A 19,114-nucleotide genomic window follows, 5' to 3' on the forward strand; every position below is an offset into this window, starting at 1 on the left:
AAGGCTTAAAAACTAACAGATCTTATTTGATATAAGCTTTCACTGAAAAAAGCCAGTTGGTTTCCAGGCACAATTCAAAGTGCTGGGTTTGACCTTCATGACTTGGATCCAGACCATGTGGAATACTGTAAAAATCAGTGTGAGCTTTATGATCTGTTGGAGATGGCCTTCTCTCAGTCCCACCACCTTCACAGCATGTTTGGTGAGGACACAGGGTAGAGCTATCACTATGGCTGTTCCCAATCTGTGGAACACCCTTCTATGGGAGGTCTGATTGCCCCCCCCCCCCGTTCCCTTGCTGCCAGCGAGTGAAGACCTTTTTATTAAAACAAGCTTTCGAGTCTTAAATTATATAGCAGTAGTGTGTGTGAAGTGGTGTGTTGTATTTTACTTTTAGTAAAGTATTAGTAATTATGTTTTAATTTGTTTTAACTGTTTTAACCATGTTTTTAAAAATAAATGGTATTGTTGTTCAACTCTTTTATAACTTTTTAAAATATGATTTTAATTTATACATTTGTCCTTCCATATTCACTAGGGTTGACCCCTGTGAATATGGAAGAACCGCAAATAACAAAAACACCATGTTTTTACCTGAGAGGACACCTCTCTAGGAATCTCTAGGTCCTCCAGTGCTACTCTGTAATCAACATCTGACAAACACTGTCCATAGAACTGCAAATGCCCAGTAGAGTATTTTCTCTAGGAATTTCTAGGTCGTTCAGTGCAACTTTTACAGTAGTTAAAGTTGACCATAGAGTTGCACTGGAGGACCTAGATATTCCTAGAGAGAACATAAGAATCAAATCCGTGAATAATCAAATCTGCAAATATCAAATCCGCAAAGATGGAGTGATGAGTGTACTTGTTTTAAACTTCTCCATTTTGGCTCTTATCCCAGGAGAAGGATGAGGTATAAATAACATGGTGTATAAATAAATAAATGGTGGTTCTTAAGTGACACTCATATATTTTGTGGTTTATCATAAAACGAACATTAAACACATTGTAATGTTTTACTTAATTCTACTTAATGTGGTTACATCAATGTCATTTTTTTTAAATAAAAAAATTTAGTCAAATGGAGAATAGGTGTTTCATCAGTTCTTTTATAAGGTAAGTGCTAGCATTCTACTGACACAAAGGATTAAATACATTTTAGAAAGCTTTTTAAACATCTCACTTGGATGCTAGGATTTACCTTTTCTCATTTTATTTTATGTTAAAATTTGAGCTATTCCTGGTGTAATACTCAGGCTGCAGTGTTAGCAAGATTACTGATTATTTACTCATCTTTATTTTCTTAAAAGGATTTTGTTAATGTGGAGGTTTTACTGCAGTTACAATATGACTGATTTTTTTACAGGCAACATTACCATCTCTGACAAATCCACCTTCTTTGAGTCCATTGAAAGGACGCAAAGGAAAAGAAAAAGAGATTGCTGAACAGACCTCTGTACCAATGAGCCCCAAAAAGACAAGTGAAAACAGCCCAGGTAGGAAGGAAGCTTCTGTCCACCTTTACAGTGAACATTTAATTAATATTTTTAGTTCCCTTTAATAAATTAGTCTGTTTTGAGTAATTGTTATGGATTATTCTCTATCAGCAGAAAAGAAAGCATCCATTGATGGTTTAACTCCTCCTGTTCCCCAGGGATCACATGACTTCTCAGTTGATGGTTTTAAGATTAGATCGCTAGCTCCACATATCATTATTTTCTATTATCCTATCCCAGGGCAGGTCATATTCTCTTTGCTCCTCCACCTTGCCTGCCTGCCTCTTTTATTTCCTGCATGTCGCTTTCCCCTGTTCGCATATATGCCAACAACAGAACTAAACAGGTTCTTTTCATGGCTCCATTTGTACTCAACAGAGGCTTAAAATAGCGTAGAAATTCTTTGACCTCTCAGGCTATACCTCTAATCTCCTAATCCTAAAGAACATTATTTAGGAGAGAGCAGTGATCATACTGGTGGGACCTTGTTGGCCCAAGAGACCAGGGTTTCCTAAAATTCTGTTTCTAGCCATTCAGGGACCATGTCTCACCCTGTAGTTTCTCACCTTCTGTTACAAGGCCATGTGCTCTACCCAGACACAGGCTGGCTGCACTTCTTCACCTAGCGTCTGAGCAGAAAGCTTGCCTAACCTTAGACGATGGCATAGTGCATTCCTTGTTTTTCTCTTGGTGGTCATCTACAGTTATGATTATGGGATATACCCATGACAGATACCAGTCTGCATGACAGATTCTAGCCTCTCTAACAATTTGCTCTAGGAGGTTAACACTATTAAAATATATTTTCCCTGTTTCAAGCCCCTAGGCAAACTGATGCTTCAGGTCCTGCTCCTGCAAGTAAATCATCATCACTGGGCAACTTCTATCATCTTCCTTCATATCTGAAGTTATATGATGTTTTGAAAGCTACTCATGCCAACTATAAGGTATTTTCTTTCTGTGTTTTGATCAAAACCTGGGCTTCAGTCCTATTGCTAGTTCTAGCTAGAGTGAACACACTGAGTCAGTGATTATTTGACTTATCATGTTTCAGTTGCTTTAATGATTCTACTTTAGATGGGACAAGCCTTTCGTTTTAGGCCTTTATGTGTGTGCTTTGACATTAGTCCATTTATTCATATTGTAAATCTTATTCTTTTTGCTTTATAAGTTTTTTATTATAAGTTTTGCAGTTTTGTGCTCCACATAGTTAGCTCATTTTCTATAATTGTATACTTGTTAATCTACAGAAATATGATATACGGAAAGTCTAAATGAAAGAATCTTAATTTGAATACAAAAAAATGAATTCTAACACAGTATTTCCAAACTTAATTGTAAAGTACAAAGGTTTTTCCCAGGAAAAACACTAGTAAATAATAATATTCATTATAACAGTGACATGGAACAAAAATTGTATGCCATCCTAGATCTACTTATTTGAAGACTAGAGTACAATGGAGTAAAAAGTCATATTTAGCCTACATAAAAGGAAAACCAAGGCTTTCTACCATTCTTGTAATACTGTACTCTCTTAGACATTGGAACACCTTTTCCTGCCAGAGGACAGTGATTGCCATAAACAGAGGGAAGGATGTCATGCAAAGCCCATCACACTAGAGGATCTTACACCCTGAGCTACCCTGAGCTTGTTGTGCTTTCCTCCCTTTGTAGTAGATATGGATAATTAATTCAAATTATTTGTGCAGTTTCCTTTTGGCTTCTTCATATCTTTGAGAAAAGCTTTTATACTTGTGGACATGGTTTAGCATAGTTGACAGCAGTGGTTTATTATTTTCTTCATAGGTTTCTCCTAAAGGTGTAGGAGTCTTTGTATCTTGAAATCCTGTGCTTCAATATTTCTTGGGCTTATGATTCCCAAGTTCTAAAATTCTATAGGATGCCACTATCTCCCCTCTTTGAATCTTAACTTTTATTCCTTTAATAGCAGTGAATGCAAAGACATTAAGTAAATACTTTTTTATTGGTTCATCTGCTTAATTTCTTTGTAGCAGGTTGATTTTTTATTGTGCTTTTATTCATGTCTGTTCCAAAATAAGTTTTTCAGTTTAAATTGCTCCCAAATGAGAAGTCATAGGATTACAGTTTTATTGGTTTGATGTACTCTATTATGATTATACTCTCAATATTTGTTTACTTATTCATTTTGGGGTAAGGTTACACTGGATCTCCAGAACAGCAATGAAAAGTTTGGTGCATTCCTGCGATCTGCTTTGGATGTTCTGTCTCAGATTTTAGAGCTGGCAACTCTTCAGGACATTGGAAAAGTGGGTTCATGATTGTTTATAAATGCCTTTAAATGTCTTTATGAATCAACTAGAGAAGCAAGTATTAAATCATTAACCTTGTAAGTCTCTTTCTAGTTTCAGAGTGTTCTTGGAGTGGTTTGTATGTTTGGTCTAAGTAATTCTTAACTATGTTCATTAGTAATGAAAAATAGATTTCAAGACTTGGACTTCTGTCCTGAGTGTTAGCAATATCTGACAGCCTTTGACATTTCTGTTTAACAGCAAGGTCTGTTGTGCATCACACACACACACACACACACACACACACACACACACACCCAGGATTTAGACTCAGATAGTGAGGCAGAGGATCATGATGAGGCAGAGGGTCAAGATAGTGAGAATGCCAAGCAACTGAACCAGAATGCCAAGAAAGCATGGCAGTTTGAGTCTGAGTACCAAGACTCAAAGTGAACAGCACATACTGTGGCAGAAAGAAGAAAGGAGAAGGAAGGGCTACAGATTTTTTAAGAACCAAATCAGGGAACAGTGTGTGTTGACATACAACAAGCCATAAATTTCAACACTTCCCTGTTCCCATTATGTCCTGTTTTGTGCCATCATGAGTCCAGGTCCAACAGACCATGGGAGAATCCTGAAAGGATGTGTAGCTGGCAGCAAAGATGATGTAGCAATGTAGTCAGAGCAGTTCAAATCAAACACAGTCAAGCAATAAATCGAAATGATAGTCCAAAAGGGAGATCCAAAAGCATAGTCAGTAACGGGAGCAAGGTCTGAGGTTATCAGATAACATGAACCAGGAACAGGAGTCAGAAATGTTGAGTCTACCAGATCGAGCTGTGTGAGCAACAGGTTCCCTGGGATGTGCAGGAATTTATGTCTATTGTCAGCACACAGCTGTTCTCTAATTAATGACTGTTTGGTTCTCAAACATTCCAACTTACAACCTCCATAGGCCTTCATTTTCCTTCCTTCTTTCTTCTATGGCAGATGCTGTTAGCTCTGTACTTTGCTGTTCAGAAACTGTCATGCTTTATTGGCCCTCTGCCTCACTAGCTTGGCACTCTCACTAGCTTGACAGTCTGTCACCCCATCTTCACCCGCTGCCTCACTGTTGAGTCCTTGGGGTGAGGCCAGGGTGACCAGATGCCCTTTTTTACATGATATTTTCTACATTACAACTTAATGTTCAGGAGGAATTTCAAAATGTCCTTCATTTAGTGATTTTAGCTTTTATTTGTTAATATCCTACATTTTGTGGTTCCTTGTCCTCCTTTGTGGTTGGGACATCTGGGCACCCTGGGTGAAGCACAAGAGTCTTCTGCTTTTGAATATGGTTAATTAAGAAGCACATCATGCTGTTTAGGGCGATAAGTTAGTTGGAGACTCCCATGCATGCAGAAAGTGTGCCATACAGTACATGGGGGAAGAATTTTGATCAGGATTCAGTTTTGCATGTGCACTGGTACCACATTAATTTTGATTGAATCAAAGTATTTGTAAGCTGCTTTCATTTGGTTCTGGACAAAGGGCCTGCATAGTGAGCTTGGACTCATTACTTTGCACTCACATTTTCTAGAAGTAGCCCCTGTGTGCTTTGTGACAAATCAGTACTGACACTTGGGAAAAGAGTTGTACCAGGGGTCGGCAACCTCCGGCCCGTGGGCCGGATCCGGCCCGCGGGCGCCTTTCCGCCGGCCCCCGGTCCCTAATGCCGCCGAAATTGCCGCCGAAATCAGCCCGCCAAGGCAGCGGGACCGGCCCCAGCCTGGTCCTGCCGCCGATTGCCGCCGCCGATTGCCGCCCCGCCGCAGCTTGGGCGCTGCTCCGGGCGCCCGCGGGTGCCTCGCTGCCATCCTCCTCCACCACGCATGGCCGTGCGGACGAGGCGAAGGAAGAGGAGGGCAGCGAGGTCTGGGGCGGAAGAGGCGAAGGTGGAGGCGGTGCCTCCTGCGCGTGGCCGCGCCACCTTCCCCGCCTCCCCGCTGCTGCTGGCTTCCCTCTCAGCCTGGATGGGGCCTAGGCTCCACTCAGGCCGAGGGAGAAGCCGGCGTCGCCGCTGGCTTCCCTCTCGGCCTGGATGGGGCCCTGGCTCCGTTCAGGCCGAGGGAGAAGCCAGCGGGGCCGCTGGCTTTCCCCCCCGGCCTGCCTGGGGCTTAGGCTCCACTCAGGCCGAGGGAGAAGCCGGCGTCGCCGCTGGCTTCCCTCTCGGCCTGGATGGGGCCCTGGCTCCGTTCAGGCCGAGGGAGAAGCCAGCGGGGCCGCTGGCTTTCCCCCCCGGCCTGCCTGGGGCTTAGGCTCCACTCAGGCCGAGGGAGAAGCCAGCGGGGCCGCTGGCTTCCCTCTCGGCCTGGATGGGGCCCTGGCTCCGTTCAGGCCGAGGGAGAAGCCAGCGGGGCCGCTGGCTTTCCCCCCCGGCCTGGATGGGGCCCTGGCTCCGTTCAGGCCGAGGGAGAAGCCAGCGGGGCCGCTGGCTTTCCCCCCCGGCCTGGATGGGGCCCTGGCTCCGTTCAGGCCGAGGGAGAAGCCAGCGGGGCCGCTGGCTTTCCCCCCCGGCCTGGATGGGGCCCTGGCTCCGTTCAGGCCGAGGGAGAAGCCAGCGGGGCCGCTGGCTTTCCCCCCCGGCCTGGATGGGGCCCTGGCTCCGTTCAGGCCGAGGGAGAAGCCAGCGGCGCCGCTGGCTTCCCTCTCGGCCTGGATGGGGCCCTGGCTCCGTTCAGGCCGAGGGAGAAGCCAGCGGCGCCACTGGCTTCCCCCCCTCCCCCCCGGCCTGCCTGGGGCTTAGGCTCCACTGAGGCCGAGAGAGAAGCCAGCAGCCTCGCTGGCTTTCCCCCCCTGACCTGCCTGGGGCCTAGGCTCCGCTCAGACCGGGAAGGAGCAAGAGGAGGAGGATGAGAAAGCGGAGGAGAAGGAGGATGAAAAGGAGGAGGAGGATGAGAATGAGAAAGCGGAGGAGGAGGAATTGGAAAGGTGAGACTTTTCAGGTCTGCCTTGGGGTTTTTTTTATTAATTTTTTAAAATATACAATACTTATTTTTGTTTTTTTTTATTTCAGTATTTTATTATTGCTTCTTATTTTATTTCAGTATTTTTATTATTTCTTTTTATTTTATTTAATTATTTTATTATTGCTTTTTAATTTTATTTCAGTATTTTATTCTTGCTTCTTATTTTATTTCAGTATTTTATTCTTGCTTCTTATTTTATTTCAGTATTTTATTCTTGCTTCTTATTTTATTTCAGTAATTTTTTCTTGCTTCTTATTTTATTTCAGTATTTTTATTATTGCTTTTTTATTTTATTTCATTATTTTAGTATTGCTTTTTAATTTTATCCAGTATTTTATTATTGCTTTATTTTATTTCAGTATTTTTATTTCTTTTTTATTTTATTTCAGTATTTTATTCTTGCTTTTTATTTTATTTCAGTATTTATATTATTGCTTTTTTATTTTATTTCAGTATTATATTATTGCTTTTTTATTTTATTTCAGTATTTTTATTACTGCTTTTTTATTTTATTTCATTATTTTATTATTGCTTTTTAATTTTATCCAGTATTTTATTATTGCTTTTTTATTTTATTTCAGTATTTTTATTTCTTTTTTATTTTATTTCAGTATTTTATTCTTGCTTTTTATTTTATTTCAGTATTTTTATTATTGCTTTTTTATTTTATTTCAGTATTATATTATTGCTTTTTTATTTTATTTCAGTATTTTTATTACTGCTTTTTATTTTATTTCATTATTTTATTATTGCTTTTTAATTTTATCCAGTAATTTATTATTGCTTTTTTTATTTCATTATTTTTATCATTGCTTTTTAATTTATTTCAGTATTTTATTATTGCTTTTTATTTTATTTCACTATTTTATTCCTGCTTTTTATTTTATTTCATTATGTTTATTATTGCTTTTTATTTTATTTCAGTATTTTATTACTGCTTTTTATTTCATTTCATTATTTTTATTATTGCTTTTTTATTTTATTTCAGTTTTTTTATTATTTCTGAAGGTGAGACAGTGTGACTTTCCAAAGTGCATTTCTGTGTATTTTCGATGCATTTATTGCTGAAAGGTCTGCTTTAACAATGATAGTGGTGATGATGATGATGATGATGATGATGATTATATCAGTCAGCACACCCCTCCTCCTCCTCCAGGACTTTGGCGGAAGCCCCGCCCCTTGTGTGTGGCTCCGCCCCTGGAGGGTGGAAGCTCCACCCCTGGCATGAGGCTCCGCCTCCAGAGGGTGGAAGCTCCACCCCCTGCTTCGGCCCCCCAGTTGTCTGAGGGACAGCAACCCGGCCCCCAGCTCAAAAAGGTTGCCTACCCCTGAGTTGTACAGTCGCCCCTCCATTTTCATGGTCTTGGAGTTTGCATCCCTCACCTGTTTGCAAGTGGCAAACGGAGGGGGACAAAATGGGGCACCTACTGCCATTTCAAGCCATTGGGGCTTGAATATTGGTGATTTTTCGTTTTTGTGGGGGAGTCTGGAACAGATCGCTCACAAAAATGGAGGGGCAACTGTATTAGGAATTACTATTGGATGGATCAATGTGAAGGTGAAAAAAACACTGCTTAATCTGTCAGAATTACACCTATAGTTTTTGGATATGTTGCCATTAAACCTTTAAAAATACATAATTTTAAAGCCAAAGTGAGCAACAAACAGCCCATGCAGCCTATTTTGGGCATTTTTACATTTCCTTGACATTCCGCATTTCATTGCAAACTGCTAAAAGCCTTTAAATCAAGCAGGAAATATTTTCTTTAAAAGAGATTTTCTCAGTTTGTTGCCAAAAGTTGGCAGTGTAATTGCAGTTCAGATTTAGCAGTGTGGTGGGGGATGCAGCCCACTGTGCCTCCTGAGTGACAGAATCTTCTGAAGATGCCCATTCTTGTTTTTTAAAGAAATCTTTAAAAGAATTCTTTACAGTATTATCACATTATTTCTCACAGGATACATACATACTGTAATTAGTTAATTTGTAAATACTTATATTAATAACCCCTCTGCTAGTGATGTGCATATTACTATTCTGATACCTGATATCTTATGATTGGGGTGTGTGTGTGTGTGTGTGTTTGTATAGGAGTGTACATATAACAAGTTTGGTTAAATGGCCCCTTGTGGTTAAGTGACAATTGTGTTTCTGTTTTTAGTTTGTGGAAGAAATTTTGGGTTATCTAAAATCCTGTTTCACCAGAGAACCAATGATGGCAACCTTATGTGTACAGCAGGTGATAAAAACATTTTGTTTTTCTTTCATCTTTTTATTTATTTACTTTTCTTTCCAGTAAAGCTGATTTTTGTTCAAAGTGCTCTTTACTCATTACAAGACTATTTCAGCAAATTCATTCAGTAATGTTCCTATAACATTTAAAATTCTATAAGTACATGTGTGGGGCCAGTCACACGGTCTTTCCTAGTCAGTTGCAGACCTTCCTATGAACCTAAGCACTTTTCTTTCTTCATTTTTCACTGAAGCAGCTTATAAAGAGAGCCATTCCTCTGGTTTAGTGAACTAAAGGAAATGTCTCTTGTGGTTTTTACATTCAAGTACAAGAATTAGAAAATTATATAAATACAGTCCAGGTGACTGCTCAAAGTTTACAGTTTAAAGACAATCATGGACGGAGCTGTGGGGTTGAAAGAGCTACCACCACCGTGTTTTCTGCAGCTGCCCAGAGAGGGGGTGGCACCAGCCCCACCACTAACTTTTAACTGAAGAAAAAAGAAGAAGCTACTGATTATTTAGATCTAAAATTAGACATTCATTTCAGTGCTGGGTTGCCTGATCTTCCTTGCATTAAATCCTGCATATATAATTGAGAGAATGGAGAATGGACAGTTGATCAGTGAGTGAAAGTGGTCCGAGGGAAAAGAAAGGAAGGAAACATTTCTAAAAGGTGGAATAAAAGAGTGAGTTAATGTGAGAAGAGTTTAAGAAGCAGCTCAAGAAATCAGTTTAGCAAAACTGACAATATAATAAGGAATGCATATTATTATATGACAATTTAATTAAAGAAGATTTAAAAATAATTAATTAAAAAGACTGAGCAGGTTGGAGTGACAATGGAAATAGAGGAGGAGGAGAGAGAACAATGTAATAATCTAGAGAATAACAGAATAACACAAAAATATTTGGAGGTGGGCTAGAGGACCATATAAGACATAATTTCATAAATACAAAGACTAATAAAGAATAATACAGTAATACAGTAATAAGATTATCAATTCAAATATAGATAAATTGAAAGACTTTTTGTGAAGCATCTGAAAAGCAGAGGTACTGAGGGAAAGAGAGATACCAGAACCCTGAGACTGAAATTCCAATATTATTATTCTTTATTACTTCTACACCCATACTACACTAATAACTTCCTCTACTATTCATATGTTTTACCTGTTCAACTTGGCTTTAAGCAAAACATGTCTCCCACCTTTGTTACATTAAGTATTCTTTACAAGCATAATTGAAACTGAACTTGTCACACCATCACTGTACCCATGTTGGATATTACAGTTCCCTCCTCCTTTGGATATTATACACACACACACACAAATTTTTGTCACAAAGACTTCACTCAGTCTTATGAAGTAGACTGGGGTCTACAAAAGATTATGCTAGAAATGCCTTCTTCTCAGTTAGTCTCAGGATTTCTTTATATCTTTTTTATGCTGATATACATTAACATTGCTTGAAAAATGTTAAGGTGTGCCTTAAGGCCATTTGTTTGTTGTTGTGTGCTTTCAAGTTGTTTCCAGTTTATGGTGACCCTAAGGCAATCCTATCATGTGGTTTTTTAGGCAAGATTTGTTCAGAGAAAGTTTGCCATTGCCTTCTCCAGAGGCTGAGAGTATGAAAATGTAATATGTAAATATGTAAAGTACCTTGTTGACATGGGAGGAACCTGATTGTTAGGTCTAATATTTTCAGAAGGAGTTAGCTTTTTTTCTGCTTTAACTATGTCCCTTGTGTCCCATCTGATTTTACTTACCGTTCTGCCCTCCCCCCCACATAAAAGAAAAAGCGCATATGCTTGAGCCCCATTACAAGTAATGGGGCTCATGTTCGCAGCAGCATGGGGTGGCGGCGGCATGTGTGCCCTGTGTGTGCCCCGCCACTTCTTCCATATGCGGAAAGCAGCATATAATGTGCCCACGTATGATGCGGGCGTACTGTAGTTGTGGAAATGCATTACTGAAATTTGTTCAGTGCTCCACCTTGCCCCTGAAGCATGCCCTCTTTTCTCATCCTATCATGAATGGCTACTTTTTTCATATGGAGTGGTTTGAGTTATGTGGGCAGTTGTGTAAGACTTGAAAAGTGGTTCTGAGATTTTTCAGAGGGAAAGATGCAAATATTGCATATGTATGTTCACACAGACACACCACCATCACTTATTGGCTACAAGGGGCAGATCTTATATGAGGAAAGGCATCTCACTCCAGTCCATTAGACTCCAGAATTTCCAGATTTTTAAACAGCTTATTATAGGCATTAAATAATTACACTTTGCCATGCAAAGGATGTCACCTAATTCTCAGTAGTGAACTCATAATTAATAAGGGCAAATATACCCTGTATCATTGTCACATTAATGCCACTGCTGCTTTATGAAATCTAAATTGTTCCCTTTCTAATAAGAGGAAAGAAAGGTGTCAAAAGATAATCATCCTGTTGGTAGATTGGGAAGCTGCCTGTCATTTCTTTAAAAAAAATGAACCAATATTGCTAATTTATATGAATTTACCTCATTTCAGAATTGGTTTTCTATCTTTCCTTAGTTACTGAAGACATTGTTTGGCACAAATTTGGCTTCACAGTATGATTGCTTGTCCTCAAACCCAAGCAGATCTCAAGGCAAAGCCCAGCGCTTAGGTTCTTCAAATCTGAGGCCTGGACTTTATCATTATTGCTTCATGGCTCCTTATACACATTTCACTCAGGCACTTGCTGATGCCAGTTTAAGAAATATGATGCAGGCTGAACCAGAACATGATACTTCTGGGTAAGAATGACTTTTATCCTTTTATTAGTTTAAACAGACCAGTATTCAGTATTGATTTCAGTAAGGCCTTTGACAAGGTTTCCCATGACATTCTTTCAAATAAGCTTGGAAAATATGGACTAGACAAGGTAACTGTTAAATGGATTAGTAATTGGTTGACTGGCTGAACCCAAAGGGTGCTCAACAATGGCTTCTTTTCATCCTGGAAAGAAGTGACCAGTGGTCTGTCCTGGGCTCAGTGAAGTTCAACATCTTTATCAATGACTTGGAAGACAGAATTGGGGGCATACTTACCAAATTTGCAGATGATACCAAATTAGGAGGAATAGCTAATACTCCAGAGGATAGGGTCAAAATAATAATAATAATAATAATAATAATAATAATGATAGTTTTTATTTATATCTTCCCGCCTCTGCCAATGGATTGAGGCGGGATCACAAGAGAGTTAAAAAACAGTTACAGTATTTCAACATTTGTTACCGTGCAATTGAAAACCACAGCTAAAAACATAAAACATCAAGTGTAAGACATCAAACATCGTCAATCAATTGCGGGGTCAGATGCTCTCGTTTCGTTCCTATGGTCTTAATAGGAGGTCAAGAGGGTATGCGTGGTGAAAGAGCTCTGTCTTTACTGCCTTCTTGAAAATTTCCAAAGATGTGACAAGGCGAATCCGTTGGGAGTCCGTTCCATAGTCTAGGGGCAGCTATACTGAATGCTCTTTGGGAAGTGGAAACTTGTCTGGATGCTGATATCTCTAACAAGTTCTTCCCACTTGTTCTAAGAGTGCGGGGTGGATTGTATAGGGAGATGCATTCCTGTAAGTAACCCGGGCCCAAGCCATGTAGGGCTTTAAAGGTGATAACCAACACCTTGTACTGTGCCCGGAAGCTAATTGGGAGCCAGTGTAGATCTTTCAAGATAGGTGTTATATGGTCAATGACTTGGATAGACTAGAAAGCTGGGCCAAAGCTAACAAAATGAACTTCAGCCCAGAGAAATGTAAGGTACTGCACTTAGGGTGGAAAAATGAAATGCACAGATATAGGATGGGTGACACCTGGCTGAATGAGACTACACGTGAAAGGGATCTAGGAGTTCAAGTAGACCTCAAGATGATACATTTTAGATTTTGCAATAAAACCAGTGGTGGCTATCAAGATGGCTGAGATTAACCCCATATCCTAATACATTTGTTCACACAATCTTTGAGTTACTATAGATACTATAAAATAATCTGGCATTGGTAACATGTAGTATTTGTGTTTTTTTTAGCTGGTTTGATATATTGCAGAAAGTTTCTTCACAACTTAAAACTGGCATGACAAGTGCAGTGAAGCATCGTGCTGACAAGGTATAGACAAAAATACACTTCTTAAATTGGTACTTGTATTTTATTAAAATGTGATAAATAAAAAAAATCTTTAGCACATCTGTCTGGATTTAGCCGAGGACTGATAATCCTTGTGCTTGCTACTGTACTTGCTACTGAGAAACCAGATGGTTTTCATCCATTTGTATTCCCTCCCATTCATAGAGCTGAACTGATGAAAACTTATAGTTGAGAAGGGATTTCCCCCACTGTGCTGACCCATTGTAGTTCTTTGATGGGAAGAGAAGACTTTAAAATCGGATTGGGAAGGGAAAGAAGTAGGGTTAAATAGGGTTTTTCTTTGACGGGAAGAGAAGGCTTTAAAATTGGATTGGGAAAACCTTTTAGTGCGCGCTCGTGCACACACACACATTCACACAAACTCCTTTCTCGAGGCAAGACGAGTGGGGAAGAGCGGCGCATCACGGTGGTGCTTGTTTCAAGACCTTTCGAAGCAGTATTAGTGTATTGACACATATATAAGTCCATCCAGGATATTACGGTCAATTTTGGGGCGTAAATTTCTCAAATTATAGTCGAGTATATACAGTAACCCATCCAGGTGAGTCTTTGACAGTGGGCTGGTGTGGAGAACACAGGTAGTTTAGAATGTTGAGAACAGCTATTGCAGGGGTAGGCAACCTTTTTGAGCCGGGGGCTGGGTTGCTGTCCCTCAGACAACTGGGGGGCCGAAGCCAAAAAATAAATAATTAAATAATTTTTTTAAAAATTAAATAAATAAATAAACTGGGACAAATGTAGGGCAAAATTTTCTAATGGTGGACACTTTTTTTAAAAAAGTGGAGGACACGCGAAAAAATTTGCTGATTTTTAAAAAAAATGTTAATATAAATGCATGCTTCTGAGGCTTCTATAGACAATTGCCCCTGCGCGCGAGAGGCCAAAGGCCCCGGCGGCAATCAGCGGCAGGACCAGGCTGGGGCCGATCCCAAGGCCTCGCCGGGCCACATCCGGCCCGCGGGCCGCAGGTTGCCTACCCCTGAGCTATTGGGAACGAAGCTAGAAAAGCTGGGTGGTGCTCCCAGTAGCGGGTACAAATAGAAAGTTGGATCCATGTGTTAGGGTTAGTTGTGTTAGGTGTGTCATTGTACCCTGTGGGGATAGCAGCTGAGGAGGTTGAGGGAGACTGCTGTGAGGCGCAGTTAGAAGGGGTTTAGTTAACTATGCTAGGGACTAGAGGAGTCCAGAGCTAAAGTGAATATATCCTGCAGGATGTATTCATCACTAGGAGGTGGGGGAGATTATTAAAGTCATCTGGAGAACAGATGAAGTAAACATTAGACAACTAAGTAGCTGTTGGTATAACAGATAACCAGAAGAGTTAAGAGACACAGAGGCTAGATAAAGGTTCTCTGAGAACTAAGGGCCTGAACAGCTCCTTCAGGTCACTTTGGAGGTATGCTGTTTAAATGATGCATGCATCCTAAGAGGCTGGAAGCCACACACTAATCCTAAGGACTGGAGCACAGCTTTGGCACAGCTTCTTGCCTCTTAAGATGTGTGTCATTTAAACAGCATACCTCCAAAGTGACCTGAAGCAGCTTTATTTTGGCCTCTCTGTTCGGGCCCTAAGTTTATAAGGTAACATTTATAAAGTCAGATGAAAGAAACTGTTTACTTTGTATCTATTGAAACAAGTTATATACCGTATCAAGCTTGAATAATATCCTAGAAGAAAGATACTGTATTCAGCCTTGCTTGTAAATAAAATCTCTTGCTTTGTTTCAACAAGTAGTTGCCTGAAGTGTACTTACAGAAAATATCATACACATTAACATAAATAAAACGCTACCCAAGGGGAAAAGACCTTTTATTATTTAGGACACTTCAGATAATGGTGGGATAGTGGCCAAGCAGTGGGATTTAAAATATCCATTGTGTTGACATGTGAGAAAAGTAGTGAGGCAGAGTTTGCCTTGTCACATAATTGATAGGAGACAGTGAAATAGTAATTGAGGTTTCTACATCTTGGTGGCAGCGGTGGGATCAGATAAGGAAGGAATCACCTGGTTCTGAGTGAGAGTCTCTCCGCCGCCACGTTACAGTTGCTCACTGAGGAAGAAGTTTGAATGGTGTGTTTTATCGATTTGCTTTTAAATGGCTTTTAATTCAATTTTTAAAACTCCATACTTTGTATAATAATGTCTTAACAATAACTTTTTGTGGTTTTATCTGTATCTTTTCAGTTACTCTTGTTTTCAGTTTTCAGTTGAATATGAATTCAAACTGTCAGTCTGTTTATCCATCCCCACTATGTGGAATATACTCTTCTTTGTAGTCTCTTTGAATATACACAAATAGGTTTGCGCACTTGTGCAGAATCCCTCTTCATGACATTCTAAAGCTCAGTAGTCCTTAGTGCAAACCCCACTGTCAGCTCCTCAACATTCTTGTCTAAGTGTGTCTCAGACAAACCTTCTCAACTCCTTTTTTCTGTCCCACTAGTAGCTTCTTTAGGAACACTCTCCTAGAGCAGCAGTTCTCAAGCTGTAGGTCGCAACCCCTTGTGGGGGCGGTGGGGGGCGGCGAATGGTCCTTTCACAAGGTCGCCTAAGACCATCAGAAAACACATATTTCTGATGGTCTTAGGAACCAAGACACCACAATTCTATGGTTGGGGGGTCACCACGACATGAGGAACTGTATTAAAGAGTCGTGGCATTAGGAAGGTTGAAAACCACTGTCCTAGAGGCAGAAGTCTCATAATAATAATATAATATATAATAAAAATTTATTTGTGTTTCCCCGCCTCTCCCAAGGATCAAAGCGGGGTTACAGACTACTAAAATCAATACATACAATGCAATACAGTACACTATAAAAACACAAAATGGTACATCTATACAAACATCAGTAAAATACAACAATCGAACAGCATCCAACATCCTGTGATAGGTCACCCGTAGGGTCTGCCGTGTATCAGAAATGCTCCAGCTACCCAAATGTGAAACATTACATGGGTAAAGAAAGGATTTGGCCTGTATAGAACTTCCAAAGCTCAGTCTGTTTTGGTGCTGCACTTTGGCAATTCTCCACAAATAAGAAAATCTTAGGAGATGGGTCAGTATTGTCACAATTAAGCCGATGATGATGATGATGATGATGATGATGATGATGATGATGATGATGATGATGATGATGATGATGATGGGCAGGTCACACCTTTGGCCCCATAGACAAGCAGTTTTGCTTTCAAATTGAAATCCTATTAAATTGATGTGTTTCTTTCTTTCTCATAGAATATTATTCATAATCACATTCGTTTGTTTGAGCCTTTGGTCATCAAAGCTTTAAAGCAGTACACTACCACAACATCTGTACAATTGCAGAGACAAGTTTTAGATCTTCTTGCCCAACTCGTTCAGTTGCGGGTTAATTACTGCCTTCTGGATTCTGATCAGGTGAGTCCTTAAGTTTTCCTGTTACAGAGTTGACAAAAAAGTAACTGCATATATTTTATTGTGGTTATAAACAATATACTTGTCTTTTTATTGGAAGAAACAAGTTAATTTTCTTCTGAGAAATCTTGATTCATATTGAAGAAAAAACCCTGAAGCCTTATGTTGTAATATCTAATATTATTATTATTATTATTATTATTAAACTTTATTTCTAGAGCACTGTAATTATACACAGTTTAATCTTAATTGTCTTGTCATCTTGCTTCAAGAGGTCATTCCAGAACCTATGACAGAGTATGTGCCCATAGATAGCAGATGGGATCTAAGCATATTTGTCTTCACCAGAAGGAAGAACTACCCTGCCCATCTAGTTCTGGAAGAGCTTCATGAAGCTGATACCTTGTGGTTTAAAAAAGAAAGATTCTTCAACTTTCTTTCCCACCTTTCCAACACATGATAAGTCCAGAAGGTTCATAGGAGAGCTGGATATTTTTTGTGGGAAGTGCCTTTGGTCTACCCTCTTATGGTAGAATTACTTACTCTTTAGTATTTATTTATATATTGACTTTCTGCCCAGAAATGGCAGCCACTGCCTAAATGGAAAGTGATTTCTTTTTTGCTGTCCTTCCATGAAAGAGGCTGATGTATGCTCTCTTCTGATCAGTTAAGTTCTTCAGAGGCTTGAGAGCTCTTGACAGAAATGATTTTGCTGCCTCCCCATTGACCTAAGTGCCTGTAGTTTATTTTTGTTTATAAATCTAGAAATTTAGGTTAATAAATAGACCCCAAAACCTGAGTCGACTTATCCTCGGGTCAGTGCAAGTACTGTATTTTAACTCGTGTGTGTATGTGCAAGAATGAATATATATTGAAAGGCAAGAGTTAAATCTGCCCCGGAAGCACTGATCCCCTTCTTCCCTCTCATCCATCCAGCCTTTAGTAGGTGCACAAATAGTTATGCCTGCTGGAATCTTGTGAGTTCTTTGGCATTGTTTTCCTTTACTTCGGCCTATATATTCTCCATTACATGCCCCTAAGTTTTAACTTCGACTTATGCACAAGTCATATTAGAATCCACAATTTTGGCCCCCAAACTTGTCCTCGACTTATATATGAGGTCGACTTAAATAAATAAATAAATAAAAGCTTCATTTATGCCCCGCTTCTTTGTCAAGGACAGTCGAAGTGGCTTACAGTTAAAAATCCATATGCTACATACATAGTAACCCAATTATTCCCTCCTTCCCCTTAAAACATCAATTAAACAAATAACAATTAAAACTATACATTAAAATAATTAAAGAGGGTTGAATGGGATTTCAGAAAGTTCATAAGGTGTTGGATCTTAATATGTTAATTCCTAATTATGTTAGTTTCTATACCTTTTACATTTGTATATCAAGATAGGATCTTCATACATTGTCTTTATATCATATTCACTACTAAATAGAATTTGTTACGAAACTTAATACTTAAGAAACTGACAGTTATAATGTCTCTATAATCCTTTCCGCTACTATCAACCTTATTGTTTGAAGAGGATGGAGATGTAGATGAAAAAGATTACATGCTCACAGTTCGTAATATATTTATACTCGGTTGCTTATATTGTATAACCATTGAATATTTATTCCCTCAGTTTATATTCTTTTATCTCTGATCTATTACAGTATATTAAACATTATCTTGAATGCATAACACTGAGAGTTGCCCCCAATTTTCTTACTAGAACAAAATTATGTCTTGCCAGTCAGCCTCATGCTTAGTCAATGTTTTATCATTTATCAATGCTGTTAATTTATCCAGTTCTGTCATATCATAGAACTCATTTAACCAGTCCTCAACCAATGGTGTTCTATCTTATTTCCATTTTTGAGCATAGACAAATCTAGCTGTTGTAACAAGTACAGTCGCCCCTCTGTTTTTGTGGGGGATTTGTTCCAGACACCCCACCCCACCCCGCGAAAATGAAAACCGCCAATATTCAAGCCCCATTGGCTTGAATGGCAGTGCACACCCCATTTTATCCCCCTCCATTCACCGCTCACACATAAGCGAGGGACATGTATCCCAAATCCATGAAAACAGAGGGGCGGCTATATAACAAAACTCCAATATTCCTGTTCTGTATATTTGCATTCAACATGTGTAGTATATTCAGTAAATACATTCAGGTGGTTATTAGAAAATTTTACATTCAACATCTTTGTTATTAATGTATGAATTTTAGCCCAGTTTTTCTTTATATTTCTAACATTTCCCATCACCAATCTTAGACATTTTCCCACAGCATGGGGTTGTAATCTTTCTCCTCTTCTCCACTTCAAGGCTCATCTACTGGTTGATACATTTTAGTCATCTAGTTTGTTGGTCTTTCTGCCAGTAGAGCTGTATGTTGAGTTCAGCCTTCCTTCAAATTTTACGACAAAAACTTGTCTGAAAGAATAGGATAGTTCCTCTCCTTTGTGAGTATCAATGTTCAACAAGCATTTCCTTGAAAATTTAGGAATGCTTTTGAAGGCATAAAACAT

At 39.6% G+C, this 19,114-nt stretch overlaps 1 protein-coding gene across 1 annotated transcript in view; it reads left to right on the forward strand.

Annotated features, from left to right (window-relative positions):
* The window catches only part of LOC149280657 (huntingtin-like), a 170,937-nt gene that overhangs the window by 68,973 nt on the left and 82,850 nt on the right, over window positions 1-19,114 (forward strand). Inside the window, 7 exon segments of the mRNA XM_089500274.1 lie at window positions 1,367-1,496; window positions 2,316-2,443; window positions 3,674-3,784; window positions 8,934-9,011; window positions 11,563-11,786; window positions 13,065-13,143; window positions 16,422-16,583. Of these exon segments, the coding sequence (XP_089356400.1) occupies window positions 1,367-1,496; window positions 2,316-2,443; window positions 3,674-3,784; window positions 8,934-9,011; window positions 11,563-11,786; window positions 13,065-13,143; window positions 16,422-16,583 (912 nt within the window).

This window comes from Sceloporus occidentalis, unplaced genomic scaffold (genome assembly GCF_023333645.1).
Source record: "Sceloporus occidentalis isolate IW3139 unplaced genomic scaffold, rSceOcc1.0.p SCAF_150, whole genome shotgun sequence".
Classification (NCBI taxonomy): Eukaryota; Metazoa; Chordata; class Lepidosauria; order Squamata; family Phrynosomatidae; genus Sceloporus; species Sceloporus occidentalis.